General features: G+C 34.6%; 1 protein-coding gene across 2 annotated transcripts; it reads left to right on the top strand.

Annotated features, from left to right (window-relative positions):
- The first annotated feature begins 2,620 nt into the window (after nt 1–2,620).
- On the top strand, nt 2,621–16,621 carry MOCS2 (molybdenum cofactor synthesis 2). Of its 2 annotated transcripts, XM_051990642.1 has the most exons (7): nt 2,622–2,750; nt 6,029–6,150; nt 8,609–8,753; nt 10,040–10,167; nt 10,787–10,937; nt 11,877–12,000; nt 15,700–16,621. In XM_051990642.1, exons 3-7 carry the CDS (start codon nt 8,656–8,658, stop codon nt 15,763–15,765), a joined length of 567 nt encoding a protein of 188 aa, XP_051846602.1. In that variant the 5' UTR covers nt 2,622–2,750; nt 6,029–6,150; nt 8,609–8,655; the 3' UTR covers nt 15,766–16,621. The 2 variants fall into 2 exon arrangements, with proteins under 2 accessions (XP_051846609.1, XP_051846602.1); XM_051990649.1 differs by lacking the exon at nt 6,029–6,150 and having other exon boundaries at nt 2,621–2,902.
- Nucleotides 16,622–17,028: the final 407 nt, after the last annotated feature.

Here is a 17,028-nt window from a genome sequence, read left to right as displayed (position 1 = left end):
AATGAGATTAGCAGTATGAGAAACTGTTTGAACTGAATAAGTAGCCAGGACTTTTGGAGTTTGGCTTTTGACCTTGATTCTTAATGTCTCTTTTTTTTCTTATGTGTGGGTTTCAGAGGGAATAAGAGCCAGAACATTCTTGATCTCTTCCTTTCACTACCTAAAGGCAGAGAGAGTGATTTCAGGGGTCTACAATGAAACCTAGACCTGGTAACAAAACCAGAGCTGAATCAAGTAGGCCTGGTTTTATAATCTGAAAATACTTCTATATTCCCTTCCACCCTCTTCTTCTTCTTTTCTCTACCCTCCCCTCCAATTCTCCTTCTTTTGTTTCCTAGGAAGGTCCCCATTGATTTATGCTCCCAAAGAGGAGAAATTCCAAAGTTATCTTTTTTGTGGTAATAATTATATAATCCTGGAAATATAAGGCATATGATTATGTATATGTTTGTATATCTATATGTATGTTTTACTAAGCTACAAATACCCCTGTAGTCTGGACTCTGATAACCCCCATTAACCTCTGAAGTAAAAATTGCATAGCTATTTTGCAGGCTCGATTTTTCTGATATACTAAAACCAGTTAAAAAATTCCGAGTGTCCTGGTAGCCTGACAGATTTAAAGAGTGAAGCAATTTCAAAAGTTGGAAGAGGTTGGGATGGGGTTCTTCTTTGTTCCACCTCCATTCTAGGTAATAAATGGAAGAAAAAATATATCTGCATTGCCCCTTCCTGTAATGGGCTGAGGCTTGAGTTGATGCACTGAGGTCCCAAGCACATGAGGCTAAATAGTAATTGGACCATACTCTATTAATATGTAAGCTTGGAGAAAGAATGGCCCCCACCCACTCTTTGTGCAAGTCCTGATGTGTTGTATAGGAAATGACGATTTTGGTGGGTGGAGGCAGGGGAGTGGAAAAGGAAGGGGAGGAAGGGGAGGAGATGGCTCAGTGGGTAGAGCACCAGCCTTGAAGTCAAGAGGACCTGAGTTCAAATCCAGCCTCAGACACTTAACAAACAGAAAAAAAAAAGTTGTCGAAAGCAGCAAAAGCAAAAAGAAGAAGAGAAACAAATCAGCTAACAGAGAGAGATGTGAGCTGAGGCAACCGTGGCAATGGCCGTCCCAAAAGTCTCTCCTCCCCTTCCTTTTCCATTCCCCTGCCTCCACCCACCAAAATCGTCATTTCCTAAACAACACATCAGGACTTGCACAAAGAGTGGGTGGGGGCCATTCTTTCTCCAAGCTTACATATTAATAGAGTATGGTCCAATTACTATTTAGCCTCATGTGCTTGGGACCTCAGTGCATCAACTCAAGCCTCAGCCCATTACACCTTCCCACTCCTGTCCTGGCTTATTCTGAAGGAAGTTCAACACTATTTCTTGCCTCTCGGCATCTAGGAGCATGAAAAATTTTATTTCTTCTGGGACACTACATCATCTAGGATTCCTAGTCTTACTTCTCTAAAGGAAGTGAAGGACCTGAGGTTTCTGAAGAATTCTCAGAGATTGGGAGCTGAAAGGGTAGGCCACAAGAAGAGTATCTCTTATGTAAGCTTTATTCCCTACCCAACTTGAGATAAGGTTTGGCCCAGAAATTTATTTTATGTCCCCTGGTTTCATTTCACTCAGTGATTCTCAAACTCTTTGGTCTGAAGACCTCTTTTCACTTTTAAAAATTGAGGACCACCAAAAAGTCTTTATTTATGTTAGTTATATCTAATCACCATTTACGTCATTAGAAAATAAAATACCTTAGTATTATTATGAAAATATTTTTGACTTCTGAAGCCCATTGAAAGAATCTTAGACACCTTCAGAAATTTCCAGACTACATTGTGAGAACTTGTATTAATGTAGTTTCAAATCCTCCAAAAGCACCTAATGGAGGAAAAAAAAAATCACATTTAAATATAAATACTTTGTATTTTATTGTAAAAGAAATCGGCAGTTCCTTTAGGTTTTTTGAGTAGGAGAGACAAAAAGTCTCCCGTGTTTTAAGATCATTTCAGCATCTGTGTGGAGTATGGATTGTCCCTGAACTCAAGCTCCAAAAGGGCAGGTACTGGTTAGTTTCTAACTATCCTTGACCCCACAAGAAACATTTTTCTTAGCCTACAAGGGTAGGCTGTTTGAGGTGAAGGAAAACTCAAAAGGTGAGGCGGAAGGTAGTAAGTTCTTTGTACATAGGGAGAACGTTGAATTAAATAATGCAATTTAAGTTGTGAGGGAAGGCTCTACGAGTCAGAAGGAGGAAGAAAAGAGGGAGGAAAGAGTGGGGGATTTACACCCTGGCCAGCGGGGCGGTGGAGACGCTCTCAGCATCGTTAGAAAGAGTGTGATTTCCGGGCGTGACGCGGGGAGTGTGGGATCATGAGCTCAGCTTTGGCTTTGCAAGATCACCCTCGGAAAAGGAACCTCCACTTCCCTACTCAAAGCCGACCGCGACGGAAGGACCTACAAACGGCAAGGAGATTTTAACTAGCACTTCGCTCTTTCTGAAGACGAATTATATATGACGCTTTCGTCGGGCACTTTTAAATGACGCCACGACCCTGCTTTTCCGATTCGTAGACTCGGAAATTCTCGCGATATCTCACAACTCGAGGAGGTCTGAGGGGAGGAAAAGGGCGGGGTTCGCACTCCCAGAGTTAGAGCGAAAAAGCTGCCTGCCGGTGGCATCTGCGCATGCCCTGGTGATTCGCCGCGGGTGGCCGGAGAGTCTGCTAACTTTCTGTGCTAAACTGTAGGTCGGTGCCGGTCCCCACCCTCTACTTCCACTTCTTTCTTTGCCCCCGCCTCCTCTGCCTCCGCCTCCGTCCGATCCTGTGGGGAGCTGGCCGGTCGGTGGCTGGTGTCCGGAGACAAGGGCCCCAGGGGCGGGATGGTGCCGCAGAGCCAGGTGAGCGCCACCGGCTGTGTGACCTCAGGCAGGTCGCTTCACCTTGCTGGGCCTGATTCCCCATCTGGAGTTTGGGTTGGTTGGCCGCGGGGTTCCTTCCAGATCCAGACCCACGATCCTAGAAAATGAGTACTTCTTTCCCCTTATCTTGCCCTAATGATCCTGTTTGTAGCCTGTTGGTATATATTTGCAGGTAGCCTCCTTTAGATTGTGAGCCCTGAGTGGGCAGGGGCGTTCTGTTGCTTCTGCTTGTGTCTGCTGGCGCTCGGTATAGTGCTTGGCATATAGTAGGCGCTTAATAAATGTTTTCTTTATGTGTATACCTTTGTATATATTTGTTTGCACGTTCTCTCCTCCATTAGATTATAAGCTTCTTGAGGACAGGATTGTCTTTTGCCTCTTTTTGTATCCCCAATGCTTAGCATAGTGCCTAGTATGTAGTAGGTGATTAATAAATGTTGATTGGTTGAATAAGCCAATGAATTGCCAGCCATACTGTCATATTCCCACATTCTCTGCCTTCTCTTGCGTCTCTCCCCACCATCCCAAGAAAAGGGAGAGAATCTAAAGAAATGATAGGAGTAAAAAGAGCACAATCAAAACTTTGATTAACAGCAATATTATATGATGATCCACTTTGAATGACTTCGCTATGCTTAGCAATAGAATGATCCATGACAATTCTTGAGGATCATGATGAAAAATGCCCTTTGCTTCTGGAGAAAGAACCAATGGAGTCTGAATACAGACCAAACACACACACACACACACACACACACACATCTATATTTACTTTATTATTCTTGAGCATTTTTGGTCTGTTTTTCTTTTGCAACATGGCTAATATAGAAATGTTTTGTATGACTACACATTATAATCTATATAAAATTGTTTTGCCAATCAAATTGGAGGAGAGGAGGGAAGGAAAAAATATGGAATTCTTAATTTTAAAAAAGGTTAATTTTTGTCTACATGTAATGGAGAATAAAATTAAAATGATTAAAAACAGAAGTGATAGTGATGCATAAATAGGAATGACCTATTTAACTTAAAATTTTTTCCCCAAGTTTTGATTACTATCTTGAATTAGAGGACCTAGGTTCTAGTTGTGCCTCTGATGCTTACCACCTATGCAACCTTGGGTAAGCTTCCTTCCAGTTCCTAGAACTGTGGTCTTGGCACTTATCCTTCGTGGTCTGGGACTTCTGTGACAGACTACATTGAGAGGGATGTCTATTTAAAAAAAAAAAAAAATCTCTGCTCCCTCTTCCCTTCCATTTTGTGCAATCAAGTTAAAGTTTACTTTTCTGGTTTGGAGCCAGGTTGGATGAAACTTTAACTGGCCTCAATTTTTATTTTACTCTCCCAGCTCCTGTCAGTAAAGCCTTGGCTCTTGGTTTCAGTAAGACTAATACCAACCCTTTATTAAGATTACAAAGTGTTTACTAAAGATGTAACTTTTGTTGCAGATACTTGGAATAGTATTTGGATTTTTAAAAAAATGTCAGGAATCATAGGTTCCCCTAAAAAAAAAAAAAAAAAAAAAAGGCTACACGTACATAAAATTGTCCATTGATGGACATATTTCAGTAACTTAGAACTGATGACTGTATGGTAGTTAATAGTTTGCCTTGCATTTTGTAACATTAACTCCATGGAATGCCTTTGGATTGAAGGTTGCCAGTTTCCTACTGAGCCTGGGAATGAATTAACCTGCTTATCCTGTGTTTCAAGTTCCCTGTCCCTGCTTTTACCATCTGCTTTTGTAAATGTTAGTATTATTTCATAAGTTACATAACATAATCCTAAGCAACTGGGTCATGGAAGTATAGGAGTTTAAAGTTCTATGAAGAAATGTTAGAAATCATTCAGTCCAACCTCCTCATTTTGTAGAGGAGGAAACGGAAGCCCTTTCTGATAAAATAATATATTTATGAATTTTTGCACAGTTGTGTATAAAATTTTTCACTTAGTTGATCAGGTGTAATTTTTAAAAATTGACTTATCAGCTAAAGTCCTTATACTTGAGTGGTGTCAAAATGAAAGCAGTTCTACAATTATTGTAAGTTATTTGCTAGTAGCAAAATGACTGATATTATATATTTCAGATTTGAAGACAGACTTTTGAAATAGTGGAGTTTGAATTTGAAAACTTGAAAGTTTTTCTTTGAAATAACTAAGAATTTTATTTTCTAAAGGCCGAATTTTGTCTATAATTTTCTTTTGGGGGGCAGCCAGGTGGCCCAGGATATAGAGCACTGGCCTTGGAGTCAGGAAGACCTGAGTTCAAATTTGACCTCAGACATTTAATATTTACTGTGTGGCTCTGGGCGAGTCACCTAACCCAATTGCCTAAAAAAAGATGATTTTATTTTTAAAAATTATTTTAATAGTTTCTAATTATTTGTAATTATATGTAAAAATAGCTTTCAGTATTCACTTTTAACATTTTGAGTTCCATATTTTTTCCTTCCTTTCTTTTCCTCCCTTCTGCCCAAAATGATAAGCAATCTGATATAATTATACATGTACAGTCATATTAAACATTTTTACCTTAGTCATTTTGTGAAAGAAGAATCAGAACAAAAGGGAAAAATTACAAGAAAGAAAAAAAAACTAATATACTTCTATCAACATTCAGATTCCATAGTTTTTTCTTTGGTTATGGATGCTATTTTCTATCATGGGTCTTTTGGAATTGCATTGACAATTTTCTATTTACATTTTTAGTATATAAAATTCTGTTTACATCAACAAACATTTATTAAGTACTTAACTGTTTGCAAAGCACTGGGCCTAGGTAATTAAAATTATTTGCTTACAAGGTACAGTAATTCAAGCTTTGAGTATTAAGATATCTTGGGAAAAGTATACCGATCTGGCAAGTCAGCAAACCTAGGATCTATTTATGTTACTAAATTGCATGTGACTTTGGGCACTTTTTAAGCTTTATCTGACAAATAAGTGAATTAAACGATATTGTCCTGAAAGACTTTTCCAGATCTAAAATTCTAAAGGTTTTTTGTGTGTTTTGGGGAGATTTTTTTTTGTCTTCCTTCTATTTGGAATGAAAAATCTTAAGACTCTGACATGTTATTGATGACCTTTTCCTCCTGCTCTCTGTAGGTTACTGTGTTATATTTTGCAAGAAGTGCTGAATTAGCAGGTGTTCGTTCAGAGACCATTTCTGTGCCACAACAAATAAAGTCTCTGAAGCTGTGGGAAGAGATTGAAAGTCGACATCCTAGGTAGTTTAACATTCGTGGAATATGTTGGGTTGGTGAGAGTGGTGGACCTTTTTGTAATATGGAGTCCTAAATGGCATCTCTCCATTTCCAGAGTAAAGGCAGTTCTGAGTGATGATCATTAAAAACTCATTAAGTGTTACAGGGTAGATTGGATCTTATCCCAAGAGGTTATTTTATTCTGATGAGACATATAGCTTCTATAGTCTCCAGAGAATAAAGAAGGCATTGTGGTATAGTGGAAAGAATAGTAAGAGTATCAGGTGTCAGAGTTTCTGAGATTGTGCCAAATTAGCCATAAAACCTTTGGAAAAATACTTCCTTTCTTTAGCCCTTAGTTTACTTTTCTCTGAAATGAAGGAGTTGGACTACATGATCTTGAAGGTATATCATCATTCTGCCAGATCTTGATCAGTAAACAAACTGACCTTAATCTAAATATCACTGGTCCTCATCTCTTAAAAAAATTCCAGATTCAGTTTTTTTTCCCAACATTTCCTCTTTATACAACATGTTGCCATAGCCCTATCATACATAATGTGTAAAATTGACAGCTTAAAATTAAGTTGAATTTAAGCATCTGGATTTAAGTGTTTGTAAACTTGATATAAAAAAATTCACTGTTAATTTGTTTTTTACTGATAGTTTTTTGTTTTTTTTTTTTCAGTGCTATCAGTTTTCAGGTTTTTTTTTTTTTTTTTTTTTTTTTTTTTTTTTTTTTTTTTTCTGGACAGACATAGAAATTAATAGTGTAGTGGAAATAAAGCTGAATTTGGGGTTGAATGATGGCATTGCTGCTTTTTACCATTATAATTTTAGGCAACTTACTTTACCTCCTGGTGCCTCAGTTTTCTCATCCATAAAATAAGGTGTTTAAATAGGTTACTAACTTCTTTGTATCCTATAATGTATATTAATTGCAGTAAATCTTGTTCTGAATTTTTTAAAAGAAGTTTGAGTACTTTTCAAACTTGAAAATTTTAAAGTTGAAATTCAGGAATTTAAAGACATTGGAAAACAAAATTTGTTACTAAATTTTACTTTTTACATTATTTTACTTCTTCAAATTTTGAAAACATTGATAGCTGTAATAACTTTTGGACATTTTCATAAATTATTTTTGTACTTATTTTGTAATAAAATTTTAATTTTTAATGTCAATATTTAATGCAAATATGATACAATGCCATATTTAACATGATAGTTTTAGCAATGATTGATAGCCTTCAGGAAATAATACATAAACTTGTAACATGAACATGTATGTACCTCTATTTTTAAAATTTGCACAATTTATTATATTTAGCTGAGACTCTGATCTTAACCACTTGCTAATTTGAGTTTCCCTGACTATCTATAAAGCTAAAAAAAGAGAAGGCTATTCATGTGCCTGAGGCTGTGGAAATACCCCTGGCCCTTCCCAGAAGCTGCCTCAGAAGGCAGCTCCAATGGAAGAGTTGCTTCTTTTTCTATGGCCTAGTATGTGTTATCTTCAGCACATATTTTTAAAATTGTTCTGTGACATACATAAAAAAGGCAGAATGGCATATTGCTTAGGAACCTGGCCTTGGAGTCAGGAAGATCTGTCTCTCACACATGCAGTGACAAGAGGCAAATATCTATGTGTCCCAGGAAACTGTTTTAAGATTCTAGGGTATAGATAACCTGCAATACTGGAGGATGAAATCATAGGTGCAAATAACTCCCACCCACTTCCCTCCCCCCCAAAAAAAAACAACAACAACAACAAAAAAACAAACACCAGGGAATACTTTCTTGATCATTTTGCTGCTGGTTTGTTAGTGAAGAGAGCAGTGAGAAAGCATAACTATTGGTCAAATGAGATCAGATCTGTTTTACTCAAAACATAAGTCAAAAGCATGCTTGGTAAGCTTTGGGATGACACCCAACAAAAATAGCAATATATATCTATCAATGGTATTTCATAATCATTTGAGGGTTCAACAAAATTCCATTAAAGTAGACTGGCATATATGCTGCCAAATCATATTCTCCTAAAAAGTTCAACATAAGTAGGTTTAAAGTTTGACTTAAGGTATTATTAGTATATAAAGGTTACAGAACACTGAGATAAAGTAGTCTGAGGCAGAAAAAGAAGAAATTGATTTTGAGCAAGAAATTTGCTTTTTTTGTTTTGGTTTCTTTCTTAATGTGACTTTAGCCTATATAAAGAGAGAATCACATATAATAAACAATGTATACTGTGTAGTTTCATTTTATTTTTTTATCTTTTTCCTTCCTTTCATGTATGACTCAATTCTTCTTTTTTTTTTTTCATTTTTTCTATGTATTTCTTAACTTTCTTTATAGAATAATAAATGTATTACTTTGGATTAAATTTTCATATTTTGGATTTTGAGAACAGTGAAATTTCAGTTGTTGATTTTTAGAAATTTATTTGTCAAAATTTTGATTGGTCTAACTTTTATGTTTTCTTCAGGTTAGCTGATGTGAGAGATCAAGTCATATTTGCTGTTCGTCAGGAATATGTCCAACTTGGAGATCAGCTCCTCTTCTTGCAGCCAGGTGACGAGATTGCAGTTATTCCCCCCATTAGCGGAGGATAATATCTCTGGGTTGTTAGGGTATGTATGGTTTCCACTTGTTACCATTGTCATGTAGAAGAAAAAATATATGAGAAAACCCATCAACTTCTCTTGAGTTTGCTAGTTTTTGTTGTGTGCCTGGACTAGTTACTTTTATTCTAAGATGCTATGTTAATATCAATGTGAAATATTTTTTCATTATAAAATCATAGAACTAGAAGTGACTTCAGAAGGACTCTGGTTCAATTTCCTCACTTTACATATAAGGAGGCTTGAAATTAAATTAAGTGATATGCTCAAGGTCATTCATGTAGGTAACAGTCATCAGAAGGGTAATTTGAACTCAGGTCCTTTGTCTGAAGACTTATCATTCTTTCCTTTGTATATCTTCAAGGCCTTTGCTTTGGTAATGAGTAATAAAATGGAAGAAATTTTTCTTTTCCTAGATGTGGGGTCAAATTTTACCAGGATGTGGCATAAGTTGTGATCATAATTTGTGTGTAATTACCAGCTTGTTCCTCCCTTTTCCCTGCTGCAACTAAAACCCTAAGGGACAGAGTACAAGAGCAACTCTAGTGCAGGAGAGGAAGGGAGGGTGGATAGAGACAACAGACTTCAGGATCAGGGTGTGTGTCAGGGTGTGTGTATTAAAAGATTCATTTGCCAGATGCAATAATAAATGACCCTCACCCTGGCAGGTAATAGTGTGGCAGGGAAATTGTGGAATGGGAGGAAGTGAATCATCAGAGTTGGTTTGTTTGCCTTCCCAGAGGTCACATTACTTGTTGGGGAGACACTGTCCTCAGGACCAACTTGAAATTGAAGGTCCTTGAAGACCAACATTGTAGAGGATTATTGTCTTCCGGGTCTTGAGCTTTCAGTTTTATGGCCTTGAGTAAGTCATATCATTGCTCTGAGCTTCAGTTTCCCCATCTGTAAAATGGGGATAATAATTCTTGTGTCATCTCACAAAGTTGCTGTAAAGAAAATAGTTTGTGAACAGCAAAGTATGATGTAAATATAAAACAATTCTGTTTTTGTCATCATACTTGACATTTAATTGCTGCTCTTATACCCTACATTAATGTAAATTAAAGGCAGTCTCTCCCAAATCAAAACTGCATTAGTAAATGCATTATGCACAGTTATTCAGTGAGCTAGGGAGTTCCAATCTTAGCATCCAATCAGTTTTACTTTATCATCTAATATATTACTCCTTTTTTTTTTAAATTTATTTGTTTGTTTTTCATCTTCTAATACTTGAAAAGAGAAGGAAAATGTTAGTGATAATACTTAATGAATTCTAGAAATATTTTCATTTCTAGAGAATCTATGAGTGCAATTGAAGAAAAACCTAAAGATATAATCAAATTTACTGCTGAGAAACTCTCAGTAGATGAAGTCTCACAGTTGGTGGTTTCTCCTGTCTGTGGAGCTGTGTCTCTGTTCGTGGGTGAGTTTTGATTTTTACACTTTTCTAAGTAGCACAGGAACAATCCAATCTAATGATAGTTCTATTTTTGTTTAAACTTAGTCAAAATTTCAAAGTTTACTAAGAAATAGTCTGAAATATATGATGTTAAGGAACTTATTTAGTATTTTATTTGGGATTTTAGTAAGTTCCAAAAAATTCTTAATTCAAATTCTGTAATGTAAGGATCAAGAAAAAATATAGTCATTATTTACAATCTTTTTATTTTTCTGTTAATACTAAAGAAAAAGTCTCCTCCTAGAAACAATATAGTAATATAAATTATTTTCTTTTGAGGGTTGAATATCACCTAGTGGTGCCATAAGAGGAATATTGTTTCATTCCTTTGAGTGAAATAATTTTGTTTATTTGTTTAGTTTGAAAGACTGTTTTAATGATTCCATGTTTAATTTCTTGTCCTTAAATCTGGGTCTATAGATAGTCTATTACCATCATTACATATATCCTGGAAAGCTTTTAAATTAGTATTGGACTGATTAAGTTTATTTTTTTGTAGAAAAATTTTTTTCCTGTATCATAATATCTGTATTTTTAAGGAAACATGGTTTGTCACTAATTATTTTTGTTTGTTTTATTTTAGGGACTACAAGAAATAATTTTGAAGGGAAAAAAGTTATTAGCTTAGAATATGAAGCATATATGCCAATGGCAGAAACTGAAGTCAGAAAAATATGTAGCGCTGTTAGACAGCAGTGGCCAGTCAGGCACATAGCTGTGTACCATCGGCTTGGGTAAGCTGAGCCTCTTTATATTTTGTAAATTTCAATGCTATTTGCTGCTGTTTTAAAACTTGTGTTGATCGTGATGTAGAGTACTTGATACAATAATCCTGCAGCTGAACTATATATCAAGGGAGAAAGCTATATATGTAGTAAAAATGTGAGGGCAGTTGTGATATTTCATCTTTGGCTTTTTTTTAAATTTCTTTTTTTAATCAAACACGAAATTCATTAGCTAAATTTATTCCAGTCCTTTCTAAACATAGTGTCTTAGCATTAATAATATTGTTGTGCTCTAACAGCAATAGGAATTAGCAAAGATAATGGCTATAGAACATATTTAAAATTCTTGAAAATTCTTAGTTGTCCATTGCCTGTGAGTCTAATAAACCAGTACTCTGTCTTTTTTTCTTTTCTTTTTTTTTTTTTTTAAAGAGTCACATTGTACCTTTTATGGTTCCTGCTTATCATGCCAGATATTCTACTTAAAGTGACTAGCAGATGTTTAATTTAATTTGTATTCTTATACAAAAAGAAATAGAGTTTCAGGTTTTCTAGGGAGTTCTTGAAATGGGATCTGTGTTTACTAAGAGTTACAATGTACAGTGGAAATTAGGTAGAAAAGACTTTCCCTGTGCAGAAGGATCATAGAATATTCAACATGATATACTCAGGGGTACCATATAATTGAGTCTTTCTCCTCTTGAAAAGATAGGAAAGCATCAAATTACCTTAATTTCTATTTTCTCATTTAGATAAAACTCTGATATGGAATATAGTTTCAACACTATGTTTAAGGACTATATGATATTTTTGTAGCAAATCCTAGTTATAAGTTGAGTCTAGAATATCACCCAGTTATAAGTTGTGTGTAGCATATCATCCTTATTACTTAAAATACAAATTGATCAAAATAAGTGTAAAACATTTTTTCCCTTTATCTTATTTCAGCTTAGTTCCAGTAACAGAAGCAAGTGTAGTCATTGCTGTGTCTTCAGCACATAGAGCTGCATCCCTTGAAGCTGTAAAATATGTTATTGATACATTAAAAGCCAAAGTTCCAATTTGGAAAAAGGTAAAACAGCTTGATATCTGACTTTGACATCTGGACATATTTGTCTATGCTCAGGAATACCAAACATTTTATTCACAAAATTTGTAGTGTTATGTATGCCAAGGAATCTTTATCACTTTAGGGATGCTCTGTTGCAGTTAGCCACCTACGATACCGATTCCATCATGTCATGAAGCTCCCTTAGTTACAAACCCTAGAGTATATAAGACAAAGTCAGTATATCTTATTCTGGCATTCAAGATTTCCACATTTAATTTCCAGTCTACCTTTCCAGCCTTACATTCTGTTACTTCCTTTTTGAATTCTTTTCTAGTAAACCTAGTCTATCCACTATTCCTCAAACATGCTTTTTGCTTTACTATTTGTTCCCTTGCCTGGTGTGTTATCCCCATTTCAATTCTCTCTTGTTTTCACACTTTTTTTCCTTAAACACTTAGGCTCAAATTTAACTCTGCTTTAATTCATTTTCTTGATATTTTTTACTCTAAAGAATTTATGTCCCTTAAGAACAAGAACCATTTATCATATTCATTATAGTACCTGAAATATGTACTAAGGGGAATTAGAACCATGTTTTCATTGTCATAAGGAACTCCCTCTCCCAATGCAAATTGATACCTTCTCTGAAATTTATAGTTTGCAAGTGTTACTTGGACCATTAAGAGGTTAAATGGTTAGTATACATCAGAGGCAGGATTGAAACCAGGCTCTCTTGGCTCCATAGCCAGAAAATAGTAGCTTTCAAGTAATTTTGTACTCCTTGTGCTTCTCTAGACCTGATTAAAGACCCAAGTCCTAATTAAATCACATATCAGACCCTCAATATTTTGTTCGATTGATTATTGTGTTGAATGAAGCTAACAATATTTAGGAGTATAAAATGACTTTGTATTTCCTATACAAATGTTTAGATATTCAATATACATTGAATTAAAAATTAACAATTAATTTTAAATAAATTTTTTAAAAGCTTTCTCCACTAACATAGGCCTTGGCCCCATCAAAGACCTTAAGACTTACAGACACTTCATTTAACATTTTCCTTTTCTGATTCCGTCATTTTTTTTTTTTTTTCATTAAGGAGAAGATAGTTGTTTAAATTTTCCCTAACCATGCCCTCCTTCCACCACTTATTGTGTTAATTAAGAAGTTTTTTTTTTTTTAAGTAGAGTTACTTTAAAAACTCATTCAGATACATATGTTGCTGTTTTAAGTAAATAATAGCACTAAGTGGAGAAAAAATATCAAGACAAAGATGAAAAGACTCCTGTTCACAAAAAAAGCATTTTAGCAATAGTAAGACCACTAAAAAAATGGATAAGAAGGCAAATTATTAGCATCCAATTCTCTGACAATTCAGATTGGCAATTTAAACTTTCAGAAAGACTTTAATTTTGGTTTTTTGTTTAGATTGTATAGAGTTCAGGAGGAAAAGATTTGGTCTCTGTTAACTTACTTTGGTCATTTTTAAAAAGAAGTCCTTGGTACTTAACAATATCAAAAGAAACAGGATTATTTCTTTGAATATATATTTCATTTTTAAATGTCATGGTAGGTTAGTAGCTGAATATTGCTTAATCTTAAAAAAAAAAAAAAAAAAAAAAAAAAAGCTTTTAATCCTATCCAGGAGCATTTCCTGTCATGTGATTTGCTTGTGGGTTAGAATCCTTACTCGTAAGGAATTCTAGTTCCTCCCCCATCCTCCCCAACCCATAGGAGAACTAGATAGAAAAATAAGACATTTATATTCATCCTATATATTTCAGTAGAGGAAATATGAGAGGGAACTTCTAACAGTTAACAAGGACAATACATCTTGAGAGAAATAATTTTATTCAATTCAACAAATAACAAACATTTGTTAACTACCTACTAGTCTTAGGCAATATAAGCAAATAGAGTATTCCCAAAGACAGAAATGCTGTTTTTGTTATTAAATGATTATAGTTGGGCCACCAGATATAGAGAATGAGGTTTAACCTAGAACAGGATTTTGAGGTTGATAGTAAATTATCAGTGGAAATTAGATCTAAGTAAATGGTTTTTTTTGAAAATGTGGGTACTTGGAGTTCTTGGGAAGAAACAGTGATATTGGGGGAAAAAAGATAAAATAGAATTTTAAAAAATAATGCATGGAGAGAACTAGATGGCTGCTCAGGCAATGTAGTATACTGAAAGTATAGTATATTTACACCAGAAGGTAAGAGTTCAAGCCCTTTCTATCCTTTTTACTAGCTCTGTAATTCTGAGAAAATTATGTGACTTTTTTAGTTTTATATAGGATATGTAGCCCCATTTTATAAGTATTTAAGTGCTGTGAAAGTTTGAGCTGTTATCTGAAAAGCCAATAATAGTACTAAAGAGTTCATCAGTTCCTTACTAGTTAAACTTTAACTTTCTACTCTTGTGTAGTATAATAGGAGTCTCCCCCTATTGTGATCTCTTAGAATTCATTTAGTCAAGAGTGAAAGGGATTCTTTTTCTTGGCAAGCAGTACTCTGTCTTTGCAGACAGGTCAAGCTTTGGGTCAGCGCTTAGATGAAAGCCAACTGCCATTTTGACTAAGGATCTTTGAAAAGATGTAAAGGAATATTATCAGGCCAAAAAAAGAGTGGTGTCACAGGGGAAAGAACCCTATTGTTTAAGGATGCTGTCAGGGATAGATAGGTATGGTAGAAATATGAGCTTAAGGGAAAAAAACAAAAGTTCTAATCAGGCTGCTGACATGTACTGTGATTTTTGCATAGATGATATAACTTTAGTCTATAAAGGGCACGGGACATAATCACATTGAGATTGGTTCACTTCTTCCTCCCACATGCATGCCATTTCCGAGAGGACTTGGTTGGTCAGTAGTAAGAAGAAGCACAGAAAGACTGTTATCTCTATATTCCTCAGCTAAATTGGGTGATCAAAGTTTGTATTCTGAGAAACAGAAAGGAAGGAATGCAGAGCCTTATAGTACTTTAAATGAATGGGACAAATGGTTAAAGATTTAGAAATGGAAAGAATTTTAGAGTACACCTAGTTTAACTCCTTCATTTAATAGATGGCTTATTAGATGAAGCCTAGAGAGGTAAGGCAATTGACTAAACACACAGAAAATTAAGTTGCTGAGCTAGGATTTAAACCCCAATCCATCATACCTTAAAGCAACCTGGTAATTGGACCACTGATAGTGAAAATTCTTATTATTGATAGTGAAAACTTTTATATTTATAGAAAAATAGTTTAGGTTGATGGTTGTAGATTTGATACCCTTCTGACCTACACAGGAATCTGTATCTTGCTCTGTCTTAGAAAATGATCATGTTGAATTTCTCTGGCCAGCTATGTGGGGAAGATCTTTGGGAACTTAACTGGACTATATATTAGACAACAAATAAATTGTCATCCAGGACACACTTCAGTCTTTTCAAGCTTGATAGGACCTGCTAGAATCATATTTTGGCATAGTCTTGGAAATTCACTTCTATTAACTTTTTGTTTGTTTTTTTGGTCATGAGGGGGCATCAGAGTAGTTTCAGTGGTTGCTAAAGAATTTAGATAATGAATTTTTAAAAAAATCTAAATGTTAAGTTCTTATGAAACAAGAGAGTTTTAAATGAAAGATTTAGTTTGACTATTTTATTCAGAACTTTTATATTGATTGCCAGGAAAATACTATATTTTGAAAATCTTTTTTTTTTTTTTTTTAAGGAGATTTATGAAGAAGAAACATCATCTTGGAAAAGAAACAAAGAATGCTTTTGGACAAAAAACTAATTTTTATTAAGTGAAAATTTAGTTTTAAAAATTGCTCCATTTACTGTAATTCTATGTTGTTTTTCCTTTATTTCTGAGCCTTTTTTTTATCTCTCTAAAGTATTATGATAAAGTGGACACAATTGGACTTTACATATAACTCTTACTATACATTTTGACTATTGTAAAGTCATAATAATCTCTCAGAAGCTCACTTTTATCATCTTTTAAGCAGATAAAATACTGCTTAACTTACAGGGGTTAGGAGCATGGAAATGTTTGGTTGAAAATGCTATGTAAATTTAAATTTAGTTTAATTCAGCAAGATCATGATATTTGGCCAAAGATAGGTTCTTTCATAGCATTCCAGTGAGACAGCAAGGAGAAAATATGGGGTTGAGTGGGAAGCTTTAGTAATAAGAGAAGTTGAGAGGAATAAAGACATGATTAAGATTTACAGAGTGTTAAGAGAAATTCTATTACCAGGCTAATTTTGTGTCTGCTTATAGATGTGTGTGTGTGTGTCTTCTTCCCTCTTACTTTTACGTCCTCTTAGAAGATCAATAATGACATAGTTGGTAAAGTTGGAATGGAGACCCCAATTTAGTTATTTTCTATGCTATTGAATTGGAGTATGAAATCAAAGAGCAAAGAAATTTAAAGTTGAAATAAATATTTCAGATAGTAAAAAAAACATATCCTTCAATTCCTGAGGCATGAAGTCAGTTTTTTTCAACCAAGATAATATATTAATGTGTTATATATGTTCAAAAGGTTTAGAGTTTTTTATCACAGATCACTTCAAGTCCATTTGTGGATTCATTCTAAATTTTGTACAAAGTTTATAGCCAATAAATTCATTATAAAATCAAGAAAATGTACTTAATAATTGTTAGTTGTATTGATGTCTATCGTTCAAAATTGGGCCCATTGAAGACTTGTTTGGACTGATTAAGAACGAGAAATTAACAGAACTAGAAAATGATTTATAATAGCAGTATAAAGAAAAGCAACTTGAAAATACTTAGAAGCTGTGAACAGTTTTAAAGACTTAATAAGAATATATGGCAATGTTCAGTCAAGTTTCTAGAAGACCAAGCATGCTGGTTGTCTTCTAAGAGAGGTGATGGAAGGAGACATTCTATATATAGAGACAGTTGTCTCATAGGAAGGAGACATTTGTATATGGCCAATGTGGGAATTTGTTTTGCTTAACTACAGACTTATTACAACTATTTAGGTGTTTTTTTTTTTTTTTTCCTCTCTCTCTCAGTGGGGATGAGG

The sequence above is a fragment of the Antechinus flavipes genome, chromosome 1, assembly GCF_016432865.1.
Source record: "Antechinus flavipes isolate AdamAnt ecotype Samford, QLD, Australia chromosome 1, AdamAnt_v2, whole genome shotgun sequence".
Classification (NCBI taxonomy): domain Eukaryota; kingdom Metazoa; phylum Chordata; class Mammalia; order Dasyuromorphia; family Dasyuridae; genus Antechinus; species Antechinus flavipes.
The sequence above is the reverse complement of the archived record's forward strand: the minus strand, read 5'-3'. Positions and strand labels throughout refer to the sequence as shown.